Below are 25,071 nucleotides of genomic sequence, written 5' to 3'. Positions count from 1 at the left end.
ACCTTGTTCCCCGGAGGGGACTGGGTTTATCACTCCCATCTTTGATAGGTCTCTTACACAATGTAAGAATGCCTGTTTCTTTATCTGGTCTGAAGATAAGCGAGACAGGTGGAACCTTCCCTTTGGAGGAAGTCCCTTGAATTCTAACAGGTATCCCTTGGAAACTATCTCTAGTGCCCAGGGATCCAGAACATCTCTTGCCCAAGCCTGAGCGAAGAGAGATAGTCTGCCCCCTACCAGATCCGGTCCCGGATCGGGGGCTACCCCTTCATGCTGTCTTGGTAGTAGCAGCAGGTATCTAGGTTTGTTTACCCTTGTTCCAGCCTTGCATGGGCTTCCAAGCGGGTTTGGGCTGGGCCGCGTTACCTTCTTGTCTAGCGGCAGTGGAGTTATTAGCCGGTCCGTTCCTGAAATTGCGAAAGGAACGAAAATTAGACTTGTTCTTAGCCTTAAAAGGCCTATCCTGTGGGAGGGCATGGCCCTTACCCCCAGTGATGTCTGAAATAATTTCCTTCAATTCCGGCCCAAAAAGGGTCTTACCCTTGAAAGGAATATTCAGTAACTTAGTCTTGGATGACACGTCTGCCGACCAGGATTTTAGCAAAAGCGCCCTCCGCGCTACTATAGCAAAACCTGAGTTTTTCGCCGCCAATTTCGTTATTTGAAAGGCGGCATTGTCCATGACTTCTTCATAGGAAGTCTCTTTCTGGAGCGACCTTTCTAGTTCTTCGAACCAAAAGGACGCCGCTGAAGTGACAGTAATAACACACGTAGCTGGTTGAAGGATGAACCCTTGCTGAACAAAAATCTTTTTAAGCAATCCTTCCAATTTTTTATCCATAGGATCTTTGAAAGCGCAGCTGTCCTCTATAGGAATAGTTGTGCGCTTCGCTAGTGTTGAAACAGCTCCCTCAACCTTCGGGACCGTTTGCCATGCGTCCCTTCTAGGGTCTACTATGGGAAACATTTTCTTAAATATAGGAGGTGGGGCAAAGGGTACACCTGGCTTCTCCCACTCCTTTTCCACTATGTTCGCTACCCTCTTAGGTATTGGAAAAGCGTCGTCGTGCACTGGGACCTCTAAAAATTTGTCCAATTTGCACAACTTCTCTGGTACTACCATGGAATCACAGTCATCCAGAGTAGCTAATACCTCCTTAAGCAAAGCGCGGAGATGTTCTAGCTTAAACTTAAATGCCACTAGATCAGGTTCTGCCTGTTGAGAAATTTTTCCTGAGTCTGAAATTTCACCCTCAGACAGCCCTTCCCTCACAGCCAATTCCGATTGATGTGAGGGTAAAATAGATAAGGCATCGTCAGCGTCTGATTGTTCATCCTTTTTATCTGTATTTAAAACTGAACAATCACACTTTCTCTGAAAAACTGGCAGTTTGGATAAAAGATTTGCTATAGAATTATCCACTACTGCTGATAATTGTTGCATAGAAATAAGCACTGGCGCGCTAGGTGTCGCCTGCGCGGGCAAAGCTGGTGTAGACACAGAAGGAGAGGATGTAGAGCTATCCCCACTACCTTCATTAGATAAATCATATTGGGCAACATTATGAAAAATAACAGAGCTGTCCTGATTTTGTTTGGACGCTATGGCGCAATTATCACAAACACTCGAAGGGGGAACCACATTTGTCTCTATACACATAGAACATAGGTTATCTGATGGAACAGACATGTTAAACAGATTTAGGCAGGCAAACAATGCAATAAAAACGATTTTAAACAAAAACGTTACTGTCTCTTTAAATAATAAAATGACACATTTATTTCTGAATGTTCAAAAAACTATGAAGGCAATATCCGATTTTTCTGAAATTTGGACCCCAGTGTCTTAATGCTTAGAAAGTATTGCACAGCAAATATGGAGACTCTAGCTCTTAAAACAAGCATACCGGAGCTAATTGTTGGATTTAACCGTTTTTACACACCACAATCCCTGCTACAGCCTTGCTGCAGCTTTTTACCTTCCTTAGGGGTCACCATTCACAGAAAAAAGCCTTTTGGAGCCACTTTCTGAGCCACAGGACCCTCTCACATGAATCTGCATGCACTGCCTTGAAATTCAACTGCACAGCTGAAGTGCCAAAATGAGGCTTCCTCCCTCAGCACACTAGAGTGAAGGGGCCTTCCTGACTAGATTTAGGTGTCTAAAACAAGCCAGATCAATAAAAAACGTTCCCAAGTGTATGTGAGCTTATAAAATATTTCAAATGGTATAATATTGTAATAAAAACTAATCGATTTAGCCCCTAACAGTGTCTACCAGCATAAAAAACAAAAAGGGGAAGCCTGTTATCTTTTTTGCTGAGGTGAAAGAAAAATGGCTTACCGTTTCCCCTGAGGGGAAAAATGACTGTCATCTAGCATTAGCCTGTGTTGTTAGAAGGAGACTAGTCATACCTGAAGCAGATGAGTCTGCAAACTGTTACCCCCAACTGAAGTTCTCTTGTTTCAACAGTCCTGCGTGGTAACAGTAATGGATTTTAGTTACTTGTGCTAAAATCATAGACCTCTTAAACAGAAATCTTCATCACTTTTCTGTTATAGAGTAAATAGTACAAGCCAGCACTATTTTAAAATAACAAACTCTTTATAGAAGAATAAAAAACTACAACTAACACCACAAACTCCTCGCCATCCCCGTGGTAGATGCTACTTGTTCAGAGCGGCAAGGAGAATGACTGGGGGGCGGAGCCAGAGGGGGAGCTATATGGACAGCTCTTGCTGTGTGCTCTCCTTGCCTTTCCCTGTGGGGGAGAACATTTCCCACAAGTAATGGATGACGCCGTGGACCGGACACACCAATGTTGGAGAAAGTAGATATTGTTTTTTCAGCAGGCCCAGCAGATTCACAATATACCATTATTACATTTATAATTCATGGCATATGAGATAGGTGTGGCAAAAACTGTAAACAATTTATAATTTTTTCTTAGATTTTTGTAAATAATACTGAGAATGGCCATGTGACCACTGCTGTTACTTTGATCACCTTACTAAATTCTTATCATGGTTAGCCACATGTGAAATAAGAGCCCATGCAGGCTTTTGGGAGTTATAATATAGATTAGAGAAGCCTGATTGTTCAGTACAGAAATAAAAGTACTTTTTTATTGCAAGGTGTTCACTGTTACCACACTGATACCTGCCTATACAGACAAAATTCATATCTTTTTTTTAAAAAGGGACTTGTCTACTAACAAATAAACTTTATTCAGGGTCTCTTACCAGATTTTTTTTTTTTCCATATATAATTACCCATTCCCAGGTAAATCCCTATGTGTTTTTTGTACTTTATTTTTAAAAGATCAGTTCTGTAGTAATGCTTCAATACCACCAGGTGATTCTCTTTCAAATAAGGAATCTTGGAGGTTTGCAGCTGCTATGGGAGTTGACATCCAGGGGATTAAAGAACCTCCCCCCATCCAGCTACCTTTCAGCTACACTGACCTTCTCGGTTATACCGCCTTTGTGATGTCACCAAGTGCTTGCGTCGTGATATCATTGGAATTTCCATGAAGCCTGGGAGTGACACCCACTTGTCCACCAATGATCCCTGGTCTGTAGTGAGGGGGATCACAGAAAACAGTGTTTGATCAGCAATCCCCTGTATGACGAGAAGGGCTTGTCATGCCCCTACAGGAAGCAATGTGCATGACGAGAATGCCTCATCATGCGCATCAAAGGGGTTAATTAATCACAAATAATGTAAGCCTCACTTTCGCATACCTTTCAACATGGAAGTTAGGGAATCCACATTTTTTAGGCACAGCTATGATGGGAGGGGCAGGGTTATGTTCAGGTACTTGGTGGGACTAGTGTGTGACGTGGACATGACTGTGTGTGATGTGGGCAGGAAATGTGTGTTTTGGGCAGAACTGAGCAGTATGAGTAAGGAGGTATTTTAGCTTGAGTGTGAGGGTGAATGTAAGCATGAATATGAGTGAGGGTGAATGTAAGCATGAGTGAGAAGGAATGTAAACATACATATATAAAAAAATGTAGTCTTACAATATAGGCAGCTGTTGACCTCAAGTTCCTCTTGTGTGACGTCTGATTTAAATGTTCTGGTGATATTAAAGGGATATGAAACCAAATTTTTTTTTCTTTCATGATTCAAATAGAGCATGCAATTTTAAGAAACTTTCTAATTTACTCATATTATCAATTATTATTGTAGCCACCAATCAGCAATTGCTACCCAAGTCCTGAACCAAAAATGGGTCGGCTCCTAAGCTTACATTCCTGCTATTCAAATAAAGATACCAAGAGAACAAAGAAAAATTGATAATAGGAGTATATTAGAAAGTTGCTTAAAATTGCATGCTCTATCTGAATCATGAAAGAAAAAAAAATATGTGGGTTTTATATCCTTTTAACATAATCAGAAGGTCTACACCGCAAGTCTACATTTGTACATACCCATGTATTGTAACCACACACTTGTAGGATGATCTACTCTTTTAACTGTAATGGTGAAAGAATGTTTCCAATAGTTTTATATCTCCTATAAAACATCCATTACACTTCCTTTGAGGATGAGTATGAGTGAGGAGAAACGTAAGAATGAATGAGGAGAAATATAAGCATGAATGAGGAGGAATGTAAGCATGAGTGTAGAGATATCTAAGCATGAGTATGAATAAGGAGGAATGTAAGCATTAGTATGAAAAAGGAGGAATGGAATTATGATTATGAGTGAGGAAAAATGTAAGCATAAGTAAGGAGGAATGTAAGCATGAATGAGGAGGAATGTAAGCATGAATGAGGACGAATGTAAGAACGAGTATGAGTGAGGAAAAATGTAAGCATGAATAAGGAGGAATGTAAGAATCATTATGAATAAGAAGGGATGCCAGCATGAGTTAGGAGGAATGTAAGCATACGATTGAGTAAGGAGGAATACAAGCATGAGTATGACTGAGGAGGAAAGTATGCATGAGTTTAAGTAAGGAAGAATGTAAGCATTAATGAGGAGGAATGTAAGCATGAGTGTGGAGGTATCTGAGTATGAGTAAGAAGGGATTTAAGCATGAATCTGAGTAAATGAGTAATGAAAGCATGAGTATGAATGAGGAGGAATGCAATTATGATTATGACGAGTGAGGAGGAATATAAGCATGAGTATAAGTGAGGAGGAATGTAAGCATGAGTAAGGAGGAATGTAAGCATGAGTATGAGTGAGGAGAAATGTAAGCATGAGAGATGAGGTATGTAAGAATGAGTATAAGTGAGGAGGAATGTAAGCATGAGTGAGGAGGAATGTAATCAAGAGTATGAGTAAGGAGGAATGTAAGCATGAGTATAACTGAGGAGGAATGTAAGCATGAGTGAGGAGGAACGTAAGCATGAGTATGAGCGAGGAGGGATGTAAGCATGAGAGATGAGGAATGTAAGCATGAGTAAGGAGAAACGTAAGCATGAGTATGAGTGAGGAGGAATGTAAGCATTTAGAGTAAACAAAATATAACTTTGTTCAAATTGGTTATTCCTTTGCAAAACAAAATCCAAAATTTTACACATATGTACTTAGTACTTCCTTTGCTTTTTTCATGCACTTTTTGAATTATATCAAGTAGGTGACATAACAGGAGTAATGAAGAGGTGAATCTCAGAAGGAAAAAAGACAAGCAGATCACTTAAGGCATATGTTGGGAATTTAACAAGATAATATTACCATTAACTGGCATCTACTATACTCTGTTAAATTAAGTGAAACCACATCCTAAACCACCACAATTGCAATTCCACATGCAAAAACAATGACTTGTCCATGCAAACTAAAAAACTTTAAATTACCATAGACTAGAAAAAAAATGTTTTCTTCAATAATGTTTTTAAATAATTAAATGCATCTCTAAACATAGTTCCCTCTGATCTTTTAAGTTTGAGCTAGTTGTCAAGTATGATGTATCTTATCTAATTATAGAAAATACAGCATGTTGTAAGCTTTCCAAAATCTCAGTAAGGCATGGATGTTGCCCTCATTCTCTTTGTTTATGTGTGCAAGTTTAAGCTTGGCAGTTGCCAAATTCTCATAGCTACAGCAAAATTTAAATATTTTTTTATTTTAACTTATGAATAAAAAGACGCAACCATTAAAGATCTCTTATAGGATATTTACTCAGCTTTATTGAAGATCTATTTTAAAACCCAGCCTATATTTTCAAAACAAATCAATACAGTAATTAAAGCACTTTAAATGCATCTTAATGCAAGTAATATTCAAATAATCTGTGCTTTACATTAAAGATTTTAACATTAACACATTGGCCTAAATTAATGTCATCCTATTATGATCTACTCCTATATCCAGTTAAAATGAGAATGAACAAACAAAACTACTTTCAGGAGTAAAAAAAAAATACATGTGCAAAATGTGCTAGGTTTTTAAAAGGTATTTTTACTTAATCTGTGAATTCTGTATAGTATTTACAACCACCACTATTTGTTATATCTATGAACCTTAAAGGGACATGAAACCCAATTTTTTTCTTTCGTGATTTAGAAAGAGCATCTCATTTTAAACAACTTTCTAATTTACTTCTATTGTCTAATTTGCTTCATTCTCTTGATATCACTTGCTGAAAAGCATATCTAGATATGCTCAGTAGCTGCTGATTGGTTGCTGCACATAGAGGCCTTGTGTGATTGGCTCACACATGTGCATTGCTATTTCTTCAACAAAGGATATCTAAAGAATTGAGCAAATTAAATAATAGAAGTAAATTGGAAAGTTGTTTAAAATTGCATGCCCAATCTGAATCATGAAAGTTTATTTTTGACTAGACTGTCCCTTTAAGGATTGATTGGCTCCAAGATAACTCCATGTAGGATATCTTAAAATTCTGGAAATTGTATTGCCATTGAGTATGATTTCAGAATCTATTATGTTGAGTTTAAACTGGCAGCTTGAGGAGGCTGAATAACAGCATCATAAATTTGTTTTTAAGATCAGTGGTATCAAATCTATATTTCACATAATCAAGAATAATTCTGACATCAGAGAAATGTAATTTTGCCCAAACCTTCCTTTTGGCTGGATTTCTTAGCTTACAAATTTTGCCTAAAAATAGTGAAATATCATTTTTCTATTGTGTCAAGTATGGGAATATTTTCTCATTTCAATAGTAAACTTTTTTATAGTAATATCTAAATTCAGTTTTCAATTTCCAAAATCTGTGCCCCAGAATGTCAGTTTCTCTGTTTTATAATAAATGAAATTAGACCACAAGTGAAATGACTCACAGTCAGATATTAGCTAAAAATGAAAGTATCTAGAAAAAACAAAACAAATAAACAAATGCCTCAATCTTCTGTGTTTGAACCTGTAATTATACAGTATATATATATAATCCAGAAAAAGTGAAGTAACTTGAACTTCCAACAAGTGGGGTGCAATGGGCAACAAAGTATACGGCACATAGCGTGGAGATAGACACAGCACTCACCAGAATTTTTAGAAGCGTTTAAAACATTACTGCCTGTTGTACCATTGACATAGGTGTTAGTAAAGACACTGAAACTTTTGGTTTGGAAATTATGGACTTTGAAACTTTGAAAATAAAAGTGATGCTTTAAATGCTACTAAAAAGTATATATATATATATTTCTAACAGTGCACCAACAAGATGGCATGCTTTCCATATTTATCAATTCACTTATGCAAGGATACACTCTCAACCGAGACACTCTCTGATGTTGTGCCCTCTGCAGAAAGACTCATGAGACACTGGTACCTGTTTACACATTCTAGAAGGCAAACAAACTGCAACAGTCGTTTTATGGAACACTGTTTGGCTACTCAATACAAAATAAGATGAGCTTACATCATGAAAATATAGAAATCTTAAGGGCAAGTTCACACACAGTGGTCAGGCTACATTGTGTGTTTCTATGTATCACACATGATGGAGCATGAGATAAGAGCAACGTTTTTGACTTAAAAGGATCTTTACTTCAAGCCATTTATGTCATTTGGATATCGTTCTGGACTTTGAATTTATCACTTATTCTGTGACGTTTGCATTTTGATGGTTGCAAATGAAATCAGCCTTTTTTTCGTTAAATACAATTTTAAAAAAAATTTTTTGAATGGCATGAAGCCAAGTAAGTACATTATCCTATCAGGCGTTACACTTATTCATAACTTAATAAATTTGTATCTAAGTCTTTGTTTCTAATTTTCTGCAGCTATTCTCACATTTATTTTCTATTGAGTCGGCATCTGCTTCCATTTTTTATGTTTGCGTAGTATTCATTTGATTACCTGGTACATTATTGACAACTACCATATGTCACCATCTATGCTCCTGCCATAGACATTTGGGCTTTGAAGAATGCAAGGAACTATGTAAATGCCCAGTGGTGCATATTTATAATTATGATGTTTGACAAGATAAAATCAAAACAGAAATAATGATGATTGAGTTTTCTCTTTCCTTCCCAACTTCCTCTCCCCTCACTGTCTATCCTCCCTTCTCCTCAGACATAGTGCCTCCGTATCCTCCAAGATTAGATCTAAAGAATCCTCCCTACATGTATGCTAAATTAGAGACAATCATTTTATTCATATGCATTGTCTGTTTTTTCATCTTCTTGTTTTGATATTATATGTACACTAAAAACTAACAGGACAATAAACCTAAAAAGGTTTTTAACAATGCATTCAACTCTATTTGTATCTATACTGTATTACAATTATTACCCCATGCCACCTTTTTGCCCCACTCAGTTGTCTTTTTACACACTGTAGCTTGCTGCCCTGTTCTGACACACTTTTTTTTAAGTTGCAGAAGGTTTAGTCAATCAAGTGCCATACCTCTTGTCCTGTAGATTCTAACCAAAATGTGTATAAAGAGTTGCATGTTTACAGATCTATAACTGTAAGCAACACACATTCAATAATTGGGTAAAGCCTATAGGACAGCCAGTACAGCATCTGACTGGGTGATCTTTTTTTTCTTTCTAATATAATAAATATGCAGATTAAGGACATGCAAGCCCAAACGTGGCACATTAATTTGTACCTGCATGTCTTATTACATTGATTGAAACTTAGAAGCAATAATGCAAGATGCACTACCATACTTGTGTATATATGGGTACTGCTTCTATTTATGCATTAGATTTTTCTTTTGCACGTAGCCAATGGAGAATATTTCAGATACATGCTGCTACATCAAAGCTAGCTTACTGACATCAAATGCAAACATTAATTATCCCAAAATATCTATCCAGATGGTTAAAGGAATAGTCTAGTCAAAATTAAACTTTCATATAGAGCTTGCAGTTTTAAGCAACTTTCTATTTTACTCCTTTTATAATTTTTCTTCATTCTCTTGGTATCTTTATTTGAATGTAAGCTTAGGAGCCGGGTCATTTTTGGTTCAGCACCTGGGTAGCGCTTGCTGATTGGTGGCTACATTTAGACACCAATCAGAAAGTGCTACCAAGGTGCTAAACCAAAAATGGGTTGGCTCCTATGCTTACATTCTTGCTTTTTCAAATAAAGATACCAAGAGAACAAAGAAAAATTGGTAATAGGAGTAATTTAGAAAGTTGCTTAAAATTGCCTGCTCTATCTGAATCATGGAAGTTTAATTTTGACTAGACTATTCCTTTAATATAGTGCGAAGCTATAACAAAATTGAAAATTTTAAACTTAAGTTTTCCTCTCATCACTTCCTTATTTCAGAACAATTTTCTGTATAAGATGAATGCTATCTTATTTATCTACATAGAGGCAGTATAATTTTTTTTTTCAATGCACACAAACTCTCACAATGAAACTGAATCACAACTTTTGTTAACTTTGTTAACTTCTGTAAGTGTGTGCGCTATTCTTTATAATTAACAAAAAAAATGCTTGTTGAACAACATACATTTTTTTCCTCCATGGGATTTCATGTTTTATATTTGTTTTGGTATAAATCATACTATACTGATAACCTCTATTTTATGAACATTTATCACACTTCCTCACATTAAACTCCCTCCTTGATCCATTGCAATCTGGATTTCGCCCCCAACACTCCAGAGACAGCAATTATTAAGGTTACTAATGACCTATTTACAGCAAAATCAAAGACCACTTCTCTCTGTTAATCCTTCTCTATATGTCTGCAGCCTTTAACACTGTTGACCACCCTCTCTTACTTCAAACCCTCCAATCATCAGCATTTGCGACACAGCCTTCTCATCCTACTGTTTAACCATAGATTTAGTGAAGCCTTCTTTGGCGCATCCTCTGCCCCTTTACCACTTTCAAGGAGGAACCATAAGGCTCTGTCCTTGGTCCCCTTCTCTTATCAAGCTATACATCTTCATTTGGTTCCTTATTAAAGTCCCACAGGTTTCAATATTATTAGTATGCTGATGATACCCAAATTTACCAATTCCTTCCTTTCTAACCCATGTCACTAACTGTCCTTCTAATATTTTATCCTTAATGTCCTCTCACTACCTTAAAGGGCCATAATACCCAAATGTTGAAACACTTGAAAGTGATACAGCATAGCTGTAAAAAGCTAACAAGAAAATATAACCTGAACATCTCTATGTAAAAAAGAAAGATATTTTACCTCAAAAGTTCTTCATTAGCCACATCCCATTGTAAAGGACTTCTAAGCAGCAAATCAGCATGTCTGTCCCGGGACAGCTAAGGGAGTGAGCTTACGTGCACACTCATCTTATTTCCCTATTCAGTTTAAGGAAGTTTACTATGAGTTTACTATGCGTTAAATGAAATCTCGTGAGATCACAGTAAAATTGTTCATGAGCTCAGCACTGCTGATGCTGATTGGCTGCATTTCTTCATTTTTATTTTTTTTTACCTGCAGCTGAGCAACAGCTGAAGTATATTTTTTTACACAGAACTTACTCTGCTGAGCTGAGGAAAATGTGAGGTAAAATATCTTCTTTCTTTACATAGAGATGCTCATGATATTTTCCTGTCAGCTTTTTACAGCTATACTGCATCAGTTTCAAGTGATTTAGCATACGAGTATTATGTCCCTTTAAGCTTAATCTCTCCAAACATGAGCTTCTTATTTTCCCTCATTCTTACAAAATCTCTATCCCCATTTTTTCTATAACTGTTGATAACAACCCTGCATGCCCAATGTCTTGGGGTCACACTTGACTCAGATCTTTCTTTCACTCCCTCCTCACATCCTATCTTTGGCCAGTTTCTGCTTTTTCCAACCTAAAAACATCTCCAAAATTCACAATGTCTTAACATAAGACAGAACTAAGATTTAAATTCACTCTCTCCTCATTACTTGCCTTGACTAATGCTACTTCATCTTCTCGGGTCTCACTAGCTGCTGTCTATCTCCTTTACAATTCATAATGAATGCCTCTGCCAGGCTGACTTTCCTTACAAGTTCCTCCTCATCTGCTGCACTTTGCTGCCAATTCCTTCACTGGCTCCCTCTAGCCTCCAGAATAAAACACAACATCCTGACTCTCAAGGCCCTCAATAAAACAAACCCATATCTCAGAATTCATCTTCAAATATTTTCCATCCCATCCTCTTCGCTCTTCTCACAACCTCCTATCTTGTTACCTCCTTACAGTCCCACCTACAGGACGTCTCATGAATGGCCCCTATTTTGTGGAACTCTCTGACTCACTAAACAAGATTCTCCCCTAATTTTTATAGTTTCAAGAGTTCCTTAAAGACTCTACAGTTCAGGGATGCATACAGCATATGCTAACCTTTATTACCTCAGTTCCTCTCCACCTCCTTTGCCATCCCCTTGAACCCACTTAGTATGTATGCCTACAAGCCCAGCTGTTTTGTAGATAGCATTCATGAGAGGTGATTTACAACAGTTCAACTCTTGGCAACCGTCTATCCCTTTGTCTCCTATAAATGCTACCTTTGCATATTATTCCTAAGTTTATAGTGCTGTGGAATCTCTTGGTGCTCTACAAATAACTGATAATAATAATAATAATAATAATATTTTGACATAAAAATGCCAAAAAGATTTTCTAATGTATTGGGATTCTCTAATGTGTTAGAGGTTTCTATTACTGGATTATTTCTTGCATCTAATTATGGGCCAAATTACAAGTGCTGCACTAATGATAGCATAGGTCATGATACGCGATATTGTTGGACTGTGCTAAAGTTAGTATTCGTTTTGATTTTACAAGTCCATGGTGAAGTGTGTTTACCACCTATACTTTCAATGGAGATTGAGAATGTGCTAACTTTTACAACTTGCAAGTTGAAAGTTATAGGTTGCACTCGAGCAAAAGGCAAAACTGCACTAGAATATTTACCATGACTTGAGACCTGAAGTAAAGTATAAGGGTTAAAAAGAAAAGTTGCACAAGACACATTGAAAACACATTAAAATAAAGTATTACACACATATATACACATTTTGATAAAAAAAATATATCATTTAAATATGAATAACAAGGTTTTAAAAGGGTTAAACAGGATATGGCATATGTCAAGTTGTTTGACGTGGCTCTACATATGTATGTATGTGTTTATATGTGTAAATATGTATGTGCTCACATACATACATATATACACATAAATACACATGTATACACATCTAGATACACGTTTGAGACCTTTACAGTCAAATACCTTGAAACATACAATATCATTTTTATTCATTTTTAATGTGTTTTAAGCAGTGGAGGCTCCTCCTTTTGTGCACAGCCGCACGTGAACCCCAGAAAGAAAGAAAGAAAGAAAGAAAGAAAGAAAGAAAGAAAGAAAGAAAGAAAGAAGAAATAAAAAATTAACACATTAAATAAATAAATATTTTTTGCCTAATAAAAAGATGTATTTATTTATTTAATTAATAATAATAATAATAATAATAATAATTAATCCAGGCTCCACACCTCCACTGCAGTTTTGTGTTTAAAACATTTTTTTTTCCATGTTAACTGCTATCTTTTGCACCGCACCGCACCGCACCGCATGTGTGATAGATAGAAGTATAGGGAAAAGCACTTTCCCCTTTCTGTCTGCAGTGCCTGCAGCTCCGCCCACAACCCAGTCCATAGCCTTGCTAATCGCACATCTTTTAGTGTGCGAGTGAGAGACAACTGTCATGTGACACTCGCACACTGAGAGCTGTGTGTGTGGGACTGGGAGGCGCACATTGTGAACTGTAGGGTGCACTGTAGGGTGAAGCTGTGTGTGCTCCAAAGTTCCCAGCCATGCAGATTATGAACGGATGTGTTGCTGCGCATGACAGGGGCCGTTATAAATTTAAAGCATATTCAGCCCGCCAACAGCGCACATACATTCAGTGACAGCCAGGGGCCAGGGGCAATCCTACACCGTTGTGAGTGACACGTGTGTGAAGCAGAGACTGAGGTAAATGTGACTCGCTGTATTTTTGGAAGTGGCATGCTGTACTTTACTGTGTCTGAGGCTGAGTTTAAAGGCAATGGGAACGGATGCCGGAGGAGAATTCAATTATGCTTAAGTTAGCGATTTTTGGGGGGCAGAGCTAACCAGCTTTCACATTTTCATCGGGCAGCCGCGCGTGTGAGGTATGGAGAGGACAGTGGAGTTTCCACTGGAAAGCAGGGAACAGTCTGTATAGTGTATTTTCCATTCTCAGAGTCGGGTACTAACTGTAAATAAGTAATTTGGGTGAAAGTTACCTTTATTTAGTATAGAAAGAAATCAATACTTTATTCTCTGGGATGAATATTAATACTTCACAGAAATTGTGCAGATCACATGTATTTCAGTGTTCTCCGAGGCAGAACTTCTATTTGGAGCTGATTTATATATATATATATATATATATATATATATATATATATATATATATATATATATATTCACAAATATATAGCTAAGCTATGTTTTACTTTTAGCGATAATATAATTCAGCTATAGTCTTTAAAATGTAAAGGTGTACTCAACTTCCTTTTGTCAAGCTCTTTTTGACTTTCTAGTTAACTACACCCCTCCACATTAGTGCAGGGTTTTACTATGGCTAATAACTATTCACCTTCCTTTTCTGTGTATTCCATATATAGAGATATATATTTCAAAATAAAAAAAAATCTTCTATGTAGAGAACATAGGAATTTGAAGTATTCCTTAATGTACATTTGTATTTAGCGCGGTTTGTCTAGCGCCGTGTCAGGTTAGTGTGCAAGCGATAACTAATAGGGCTTTTTTTTCAGCGCGTCCCAGAGAAGTCTATGGGAGAAGAAGTTAGAACACCACTTGTAGTCAGGCCCTATATGTTTAACCCCTGAAAAGTGACATCAGCATATGTGTGTAGCAACCAATTGCCACCTAGAATCCAGTAGTGCATTGCTGCTCTTGAGCCTACGTAGGTGTGCTTTTCAGAAAATCATATTAAGAGAATGAAGTATACTTTGATAATAGAAGTAATCTGAAAAGTTTATTAAGATTGCATGTTCTATTTAAATCGTGAATGCTTTTTTGAATTTCAATAATCTTCAGTTTAAAGGATGTTGCTGTTTTAATAGAAATTAGTTAAAGAATACTTGTTCAACACTGGTAAACCTATCAAAGCTTTCAGGCAAGAAACTGAAAATGATTTATTCCTTATTTGCACAGAACCAATGCATGATCTATAGAAATACCGGCCCGTCATCCTACACTGTTTTCACATTTTTTAATCCTATTCTAGGGAATTACTGAGCATCAATAAATGTGTTCGAACATAGTGATCTATCCAAATCTCCAGATGAGCTATTCTCTAAAATCAAGTCAGTATTAAACTCAGATCTGGAATCTTATTTTACAGGGACTTTAATTGATTACATCTAATGAAGATGCGCTGTAAATTACTTTTTAAGCCTTTGAGTGCTAATGACGGCTCTGAACCATCACAGAGTTTCTCACTCTGGTGCTAATGACGGCTCAGAGCCGTCATGAGCACTCTCCCACCTTGAGGGATATCTGGGGGCTCCTTACTGCTCCTACCCCGGCGATCGTGCCTGTAGAGTGACAGGCATTGCCGGGGCTTCACGTGATGTGCGGTGACATCACGTGCAATTACGTGATGACGTCACCGCACAACTTTATTTATACTTAACAATGTTAAGTATAGGAGGAAGTGTATCTCAGGCATCTAAGCAGCTACAGACCCCCAAGACCCACTGTTGGAAAGGTAATCGCCTAACCTTTCCAACAGTGTAAGTCTTGGGGGTCTGTAAAAAAAAAAAGTTAAAAAAAAATTCAAAAATTTCAAAAATAAAAAATTAAAAGAAAATATTAGCACCCAGGTGGGAAATCGCTTAGCAGCCAAATGGTTAATCTAGCTGTGCCATTCTATTACTCTGTGCTGTGACCCGCCCCCAATTCAAACTCCTTTTTTTATCGGTGAGCAAATGGTTTAAACTGTTCTTCTATCGGCACTCTAGTCGCACGGCACTTTTTTGTAGCTAGAGCACTAATTGGAGAATAGCTCAAACCATTAGCACACAAAAAAAAAAAAGAATTTTGAAGTGGGTGGCCAGAGCGAGTATTAGAATAGCATGGCTAGATTATATAGTAAGTTACAGCGCATCTTTTTTGGAAGTAATCAATTTAAGTCCCTGTAAAATATTGCTTAGATTCTTGACCTGATTTTAAAACATGCTCAGCCTTCATCTACTGGCTTTAAAGGAACATTAAATACTTTGAGATTGTAATATGAAGTGTTAATTATATGTAGTAAAAAAAAAGTTTACAATATACTTTCTTATTAATTTTGCCCTCCTTTTCCATAGTTTAATTCTGAGAATTGTGTTTTTTCCACTCCTGAAAACTGAAAGTCTAACCTTACCTAATACAGGTCCCTAATATGCAATTCAATATTGGTTATTCAAATCAGCCAATAGAATTTCAGTAGCTCTCATCCTACTGGCTGATTTGAACAGCCAATAGGATTTCAGAAGCTCTCCTCCTATTGGCTGATTTGAATTTCAAGAGTCAAATCAGCCAATAGGAATGCAAGAGACACCATTTTGAAAAGGCTCCCTTGCATTGAAGATCCAGTGTCTAGCGGTGACCGTATGAAAAGGACGCTCCGCGCCGGATGTCTTCAAGGATGGATCCGCTCCTTGCCGCCGGGATGAAGATAGAAGACTTCTCGCCGCCTAGATGAAGACTTCTTGCCGTCTGGATGAGGATGGATGTCTGGACTTCAGAAACTGAGTGGATCTTTGGGGGTTAGTGTTAGTTGTTTTTTTTTTAAATTTGGGTGGGTTTTTTTTAGATTAGGGTTTTGGGCTGTAGGTAAAAGAGCTGAATGCCCTTATCAGGGCAATGTAAAAGAAATGAATGCCCTTTTAAGAGAAAGCGCGCATAAAATGCCCTTTTCAGGGCAATGGGTAGCTTAGGTTTTTGTTAGAGTTAGGTTTTTTATTTTGGGGGGTTGGTTGGGTGGTGGGTTTTCTGTTGGGGGGTGTCTTTGTATTTTTTTCCAAGTAAAAGAGCTGATTTCTTTAGGGCAATGCCCTAGTTAAAGGTTGCTGCCATTATAAAACGTAAAAAGGGACAGTCTAGACCAATAAATAATTTTGATTACTTATTGTTTCTTACCAGAGAAGCATCCTGCAACTGGTCCCACATCTATAAGCTTGTAGGAAGTACATAAAACATTTCAAGATTCATTTTTTCTTAGGAGCCGCAAATGGCCACGGAGCTACGCCCACTTAATGAATGTATGTTTTATATATTAAATTCCTCCAATCATGATCAACTATTAAATAAGTTTTCCTACTCGCATATGCTTATTTGTCCATGTGCAATTTGAAATAGCTAACTGAAAAATATTAAACATGCACTGTTAAACTGTCATACAAGATGGCAGATAACTGGACAAGAAGAAAGCTATGGGTAGAGCTTGGCATCCATTTTTGGCTGCTAACAAACAATGATTATTTAAAAGTTTCATGTACTGTTTTACAAGCTTATAGAAGTGGAACCCATTTCAAGATGCTTGTCTGATATGTAACAATAAAAAATAAAGACTAAGTATTGAGTCTAGGCTGTCCTTTTAAGTTCCACTGTCACATTATTTTTTTAGCAATTACTCCTCCACTGGGCATGGGTGAGAACCTGACTGGAGCTAGTTCAGGTGTTTGCAATCAGCCAATAGGAATGCAAGGGATGCCATTTTTAATTGCGTACCTTGCATTCACTATTCAGTGTCCGGCAATGATGGTACGAAGAGGATCCTCCACACTCCATGGTTCCGCAGTCGCTGGTCTTCAGTTCCACAGTCGCCGGTCTTCAGTTCTGCGGTCGCCGGTCTTCAGTTCCGAGGTCCAGGATGAAGATAGAAGAGGTCGCCGATTGGAAGAAGACAACTCCGGACTTCAGGAACCAGTGAGTACCTATCTGGGGGTTAGAGTTAGGCCTTTTTTTTAATTTTTGGAGGGTTTTATTTTTTAGATTGGGGATTTTGAGCAATGTCAAAGAGCTGAGTGCCCTTTCAAGGGCAATGCCCATACAATGCCCTTTTAGGGGCAATGGGTAGTTTAGGATTTTTTAGTGTTAGTTTTTATTTTATTTTGGGGGGGTTTGGTGGCTGGGGGGTTTTTACTGTTAGAGGGAGGGGACTTAGTATTTTTTTAAGGAAAAGAGCTGTTTAACTAGGGCAATGCCCTACAAAAGGCCCTTTTAAGGGCTACTGGTAGTTTAGTATTAGATTAGGGGGGGGGTTATATGGGGGGGGGCATTTTTTATTTTCATAGGGATTAGGTATCATTTTTTTATTTTTGATAATTTGTTTATTATTTTCTGTAATGTTAGACTTTTATTTTCTGTAATTTTAGCTTAATTTAAACTTAGTTTTTTTATTTTTAAAGTAATGTTAGGTTACTTTATTTTAATTGTAATTTAGTATTTTAATATATGTAATGGGGTTAATTTAGGGGGTGTTAGGTTAGGGGGCTTAGTGATTAGTTATTTGCGTTGTGAAGTTTGGCAGTTTAGGGGTTAATAAAGGTTAATAAAGGTATTAGCATTATTGTGTTGTGGGTGAATGAAGGATTAGGGGGTTAATAGTTTTATTAGGTAGTTTGCGATGTTGGGGTTGGCGGATTTAGGGGTTAATACATTTAGTAGGTAGATTGCGATGTATGTGAATGGTGGATTAGGGGTTAATAGTTTAATTAGGCTTATTGCATTGTGGGGGGGGTTGTCGGTTTAGGGGTTAATACCTTTATTATTAGTTGCCCAATTGGGTTTTGATGGCGGATATAGTTTTTTTGGGTTTATTTTTGGGAGCGGGTTAGACTTTTACAGGAGATTTTTAATTTTTTTTTATTTTCTAGGCGCCGGCAGTCACTGGCGACTCCAGAAATTTGTATTTACGCTCATTTCTGGACATCACTAGTTTATCCAACTTACGGCACTTAATGAACTGCAGGCGGTGTTTATTGAATACCCCGATGCCCGAGGTGAAATTACGGGTGGCGGGGGTTTCAGCGCTTGCACTGAAGCCTGCACCGTATATGTAATCGCGCCCCATATGTTCCATGCTTTATTAAACATGATTATTCTATTACGGTTATGGAGGCTTTTTCCAGCCCACCAATACAGCTGTGTTCACTGTTTCTATTAGCCAATGAGCATTAATATAGCATGCATCCAACATACATTTCCAGATAATTTCAGGTTAAATTTGCATAGTTTTATGTATTTTTTTTTTACATTTATTTCAATACAGTTTACTTTGCAAGGCTAACTAATATAAGATTGGACAAGCTATTGCTGCCACCTGTGGTGTAAATGTTTATTTGTAATTGACTTCACTGCACTGCCCCAAATTAACAAATTAGCAACGGAAAGGAGCTGCACACCAAACAGCATACTGAGCTTGCAACATCAGACGTAAGACACTTTACTCTGCCAAAGGTTTACAGTTAACATGGTTAAATATAAATTCCAAGTAACAAGAAAGTGAAATAAGAAACATCTGCACAATTTGGGCACACACATTGCTTTATCTTCCAAAATTAAGAATGATCATTATTCTGTCCTTGGAATAGACTTGTGATTAACTTCATATTAATTTAACCTTTGTGGGACCAAACTAAAAAGACCTATAAAGAACCATTTAATTGATATTTATAAATTTGCCTTTCCACAGTGTCCCAGCAGTAGTCAGGCAAAGTGTTGTTGTCAATGTTGGGGATTAAAAACAGAGAACACAATCTACTTTGGAGAGGGCATTACTATGACATAATCCTACACAACAATCACTAAATATCTCTGTTACAGACCATTGCCTAGTTGCACTGTAGTAGTGCTTCAATAAACTAAAAGAACATGGATGTCAAAATTTAAGGGACAATAATCTGCTGGGCACAAGTACCCTATAATGGTCACTACACACTGTGCTATTGCTTTTCCTCTGTTGCTGCAGTTGTCTTCAAAACCGTGTTCCTATTTTAACCTCTGAAAATGTGTCCAGACGTAGCGCTCCTCTGGGGGCTGCCATCTTGGAGTACAAATACTCTCCCATACTGTGACAGATGCAGTGTGTATTTACATATTAATGAGGTTGTCAACGTTTTGAGAACTGTATAAAGTACTTCAGGTTAGTGTGCATGATACAGAGCAAGAGCTGTACATTTTTTACATGTGCATGGGCACAATTTTTAGTTTGTCCGATTTTTCATTCGGAATATTCAAAATACTTTGTTAACAAAACGAATACCAGTCATTCATGGAACATTTACATTTGTTTCATTAAAGAAATGTGCATGTTCCACTGTTACAGGTGAAAAGGTTCATCTGAAGCATTTAAAATACTTACCGAAGTGCACTGGAAAGCCACGCTAACACGCTCCTCTTCTTCACAAAGCCCCATCCGCACTAACAGGAGGATTAGCACAGCAGCTTTCAGGGCCTGCACTAAAGGTTTTAATGAATTAAAAATGCTGAATTCAGCATTATTCCTTTGTTTTCTTTATATTTCATGCTGCATTTGTTTGGATATTCGTCTTGTTAAAACGAGATGAATACCTGTGTATTCATAACAAAACAAATACACATGTCTACTCTATATTATTGCTGAGGGCTTTTTAAAATATATTTTGCGTATCTGTAAAACTGTGTAAAAATGTAAACCTCACATGAGGTATCATGCACAAACTAACTCCAGGTAAATGATACAGCTGTCAAAAAGCAGGCAATATTAGTGATCTGTGAGTGTGCACTGCTTCTGTCAGAGGCTATGAGAATGCCTAAACTCCAAGATGGCGACAACCAGTATGAAGAGGCGGAGCTTCAGAATCCGTCGGTTTAAGATATTTAAACAGGTGCACTGATTTGAAAAGTGCAGGAACAAAATGAAGTACAATAACACGGTGAGGAGTTAATACTATTTTGTAGTTGTACTCAGAAGTTTAATGTCCCTTTAAGAACAGAGTGTACGATTTAAAAAAAAACTTTTAATTTTACTTCTATAGTCAAATGTATTTTGTTCTCTTGGTATTCTTAGCCAAAACGTAGCTCCTTTGCATTCCTAGGTAAGTTCAGGAGAATTCCAGCATCTTGAACATTATGGGGTCGATCACAATTATTTTTCGAAAAGTTATTAAATAATTTATCTACAAAAATCCCCATCGTTGTTAAAGGGACACTGAACCCACATTTTTTTCTTTTGTGATTCAGATAGAGCATGAAATTTTAAGCAACTTGCTAATTTACTCCTATTATCATTTTTTCTTTGTTCTCTTGCTATCTTTAGTTGAAAAATATGGTATCTAAGCTTTAATTTTTGGTTCAGTTCTCTGGACAGCACTTTTTTATTGGTGGATGAATTTATCCACCAATCAGCAAGAACAACCCGGGTTGTTCACCAAAAATAGGCCGGCATCTAAACTTACATTCTTGTATTTCAAATAAAGATACCAAGAGAGTGAAGAAAATTTAATAATGGGAAAGTTTTCTAATTTAAATTAGAAAGTTCTAATTTAAATTAGAAAGTTGCTTAAAATGTCATGCTCTATCTGAATCATGAAAGAAAAAAAAATTGAGTTCACTGTCCCTTTAATGTTGCTTTTTTCCTGATAATCATTAGATAAGTTTTTATAAGTGTATCAATGTTATATACCATATTGTGCTTAGCACACTGGAACACTGCGGAGTCTACCTCAGTATGATGTCAATTTGACAATAAAAGTAAACTGAACACTTTATTTTATTGCAAAAAAAGTTTAATTTTCACTTCCATGCCCCTTTAATTTCATAAAGTGCAGCAAGTTAATAACTTGATCCTAAAAAGCTGATACTACAGAGACCCCAGTTTTACATTTCATTCTTGTGCAAATGATTCATGTGACACCTTTCACTTTTCAATATATCCTAAAAAAAGTTTATTATCATATTACAAATGACTGAATCATAATCTAGCAGAGACCTCACTGAATACTTGTTACTCATTCTACATTTACCTTTTGGCACTTCCTCTTCCTTTCTTATAACTAAGAGACCAACTAAAAAAATACACTTAAAGGGACAGTGTACACCATGTGAGCACAATGTTATCTATATGGCACACATGAACTAGCGCCCTCTAGATGTAAAAAACTGTCAAATGCATTCAGATAAGAGGTGGCCTTCAAGGCCTTAGAAATTAGCATATGAACCTACCTAGGTTTAGCTTTCAACTTAGAATACCAAGTGAACAAAGCAAGCAAGTAAACTGAAAAGTTGTCTAAAATGACATGCCCTATTTGAAAAATAAAAGTTTAATTTGACTAGACTGTCCCTTTAAAGAAAGCACTAACAGACTAACACATAGTGGTGACATATGTTAAGCTATATTGTAAAAAAAAAAAAAAAAAAACAGTCCTTTCTCTATGTTTGATACTAATCATAGACAATTTGGAGTGGCCATAAAGGTAAACGATTTAACTGGGTCTAAACGTTTCACTCAGAGATATCTTCCATCCTTTCACCACAGTAGTTTGAAACCCTATCTAAGTGAATGAAATAAGGATGAGGAGGATACATGCTTGGGGAATGTATACCGCTGTGCACCTCCACCATTTAAATAGAACAGGAAGTCAAAGTTAACTTCTATAATTCAGACCTAGTATCCAATAAAAAAAACAAACACTTTACTTTTTTTAATCAGATTTACTTTGTTTTCTTGGTATCCACAGATGAAACTTAACCAATTTTACTCATTTCCACAAGAGCATCCTGATGACCAAACTGAACATTATTATGTACAACATTGTTACAAATGTTGTTGCAAACAATGCTACCATTTCAGGCTCTAGACAAGTGCATGCTCCTGATCCTACCTAGATATGCTTTTATGAAAAGGAGCTACGTTCATTAACAATGGGCACCAAGAGAAAGAGGTAATTATGAAACTAGAAGAAATTTTCCGCTTTTTAAAAAATTGAATTTGCCGCCTGAATCATGAAATTTTAATTTTGACATACAAGTCTCTTTAAATATTAGAGATTCAAAATGAATGTTTACTTTCACGTCATTAAGCGGCCGCCCTTTATCCAGAAAAGCACTGTGCAATCAGAGAGCGGTGCACGCACTTATGCTACAGATTGCGGTTTAGCACACTCTTCTCCCTCCAATTCATTGCTCACACACACTAGTATGTAAGTATGCAGCTTGCATCCAGATGTAATCCTAAATACAACTCTCCTGGCAATGCTTATGTGGGGGAGGGCTATATTGGACATGAATTTAAAGGGGTATGTAGTGGCAATATTTTAGGCATTTCATTTCAAATATATTGTTTAAAGTAAGCATATATGTTGCATTCTAACAATTTGATTCAGACCAATCATGTGCTGCACTGATTCGCTACAGGCGTTAATATAGGTCAGATGTAGAAAAACGTGTCCTTCCCATACAATATTTTTAATATATGCCTTGGTATGAAAATATCATGTTTTAAAGGGACATAAAAGTCAAAATTAAACTTTTATGATTCAGATAGAACATGCAATTGTAAGACAATTTGAAATTTTCTTCTGTCTGCACATTTGCTCGACCCTCTCAGTATTGTTTATCAAAAAGCATATGCACATATGCTCAACAGTAGCAATGCACTACTGTGAGCTAGCTGTTGATTGGTGGCTACATGCATATGCCTAGCTCCCCAGATGTGTTCAGCCAGGTCCCAGAAGCATTGCTGCTCTAGAACTAATTTTAACTATGTGTTTAATCCATCTGCATGGATTAAACACATAACTAAATACAAGCAAGAGTGGAATAATAAAATTCTGTAACACATTGTAGCATTTTCTTTTTTTCACATTTATGTTACTTTTATAGAAATGCCAGGTCTTTTTCAAATATTTTATAAGGATCCTAGACAGTTTCTGAAGTTTCAAAAAAGTTTCTCCTCGAACTCTCCACTTTACCAGTAAGAGTTAACTATAGGAGAAGGAGTAGCAATTACATAATTTTCATGATTACCAGATCATCGTCCAATTCTAGAAAATAATTATTTCAATGTGGCATCATTTTTTTTCTCTATAATTTTTTCTGAATCCAAAATGTATTCTGTCAAAGTTGGTGAAGAAAACTTTCTTCAATTTGCCTGAAATTATTATCCTAACACTGGAATTGTGTTCACAATGTTACCCTATATGCACTATCCTGGATTAAATTCAAATATGACAAATTCTGTTTTACCAGAGTATTAAAAACCATGATATCATTGTCCTTCCTAAAGATGACAGTACATGAACCCACCTACAAAGGGACAGAGTGTCAAAGGATATCAAAGGTTTTCTTTATGACACATACTCAAATTTAACAATTACAACAACTGGGATTTTTTTTTTCCTAAATATATTTCAACACTAAATTAAACAAAGGCTTTTGCACACAGGTTGTGGAAAATAAACATTAGTGCCAACCCTTTTAAATCCAAACATCTTTAGATCCAAAAATATTTTAATTTGACACTACAGCTGTTTTTGCAGTACAGCACTGATATGCCAAAATTATATTAGAGAGCCTGCAGAAAGAAAAAAGGGGGAGTGTCTCTGTTTTGCAAACTAACGCAGGCTGATTATTCTCCTGAATTTTTATATTCAAATGTGAATACAAATATTTATACAGTAGGCTACTTTCATAATACATTTACCAATATAACAAACAGTTATCCTATATCCTTTATATTATGTTTATATGTAAACGTTAAAGCAAAACTGCAGAAATAAATAGTGATTAAGAAAATGCATTATCAACATTTATAGATTAATTGCATTTTTCCTAGAAATGGCTAAACTATCTGATTCCTATGGTAAATTTACAATGAGTAATAATTGCAGCAGTCATTTCTAAATGCCTACCCTATATTGAACTTAGTGGTTATTTTTAATATTATAAAATCAAAGAATAAATTGCACAGCATAATGTAAAAGTAGAATCCATTAGTACTTGCCTTTAGACAACTTCTGAGCATTTCCAAGCCGTTCTGTTATAATCCCACAGAGGAGCAATATTAGTAGCCTTTTCAGCATGATTGCCAGTCCCCAGCACAATAAGAGATGCTGGTATGTAATACTCACACACAGAGCAAGGTAGCTGGTGTTTAAAGTTCTGTACTTCCAGTGACAGAGGCTGCAACTGTGACATGAGCTAACTTTAGGTGGGAGGAGACATGACGAAACCCCACACTGTCTCTCAAACTGTTGGGCTTGATGTGCATAAGTATAATAATATCAAATTGCTTATGTAATCATCCTCTGGTTTACATTAAACAGCCTTTACTTTCAGGAAAAATGCATAAAGACTAATACAGTTAAATGATGCATTCTAGTATTCCAGTCAAAGTATTTCATGAATGCAGTGCTGGTTATGTAAGAGGGAATAATATAACGTATACAAAATTGCATATATGTTACTATTGTTTTAAAAAAATGTTATTGACATATATAGGGGATTACTTTGCATTTATGTGATATAAATGCAGACTGCATCATGTTTGTCTAAAGAATTCACAACTGGTTGGTATATATAGCAAAAAAACATATTTGCTGCTGTTCATGTACAACGGTTATAAAACAGCATTTCTGGATCTATCAATATATTTC

General features: G+C 36.6%; 1 protein-coding gene across 1 annotated transcript in view; it reads right to left on the bottom strand.

The window, feature by feature from the left end:
- Window positions 1–24,615, bottom strand: part of ABI3BP (ABI family member 3 binding protein) — a 533,245-nt gene extending 508,630 nt beyond the window's left edge. Inside the window, exon 1 of the mRNA XM_053707567.1 lies at window positions 24,420–24,615. Coding sequence (XP_053563542.1) covers window positions 24,420–24,498 — 79 coding nt within the window. The 5' untranslated portion in view covers window positions 24,499–24,615. The remainder of the gene's footprint in view (window positions 1–24,419) is intronic.
- Window positions 24,616–25,071: the final 456 nt, after the last annotated feature.

The sequence above is a fragment of the Bombina bombina genome, chromosome 3 (genome assembly GCF_027579735.1).
Source record: "Bombina bombina isolate aBomBom1 chromosome 3, aBomBom1.pri, whole genome shotgun sequence".
Lineage (NCBI taxonomy): Eukaryota > Metazoa > Chordata > Amphibia > Anura > Bombinatoridae > Bombina > Bombina bombina.
Note: the sequence above shows the minus strand (reverse complement) of the source record. Positions and strands in the feature narration are given on the sequence as shown.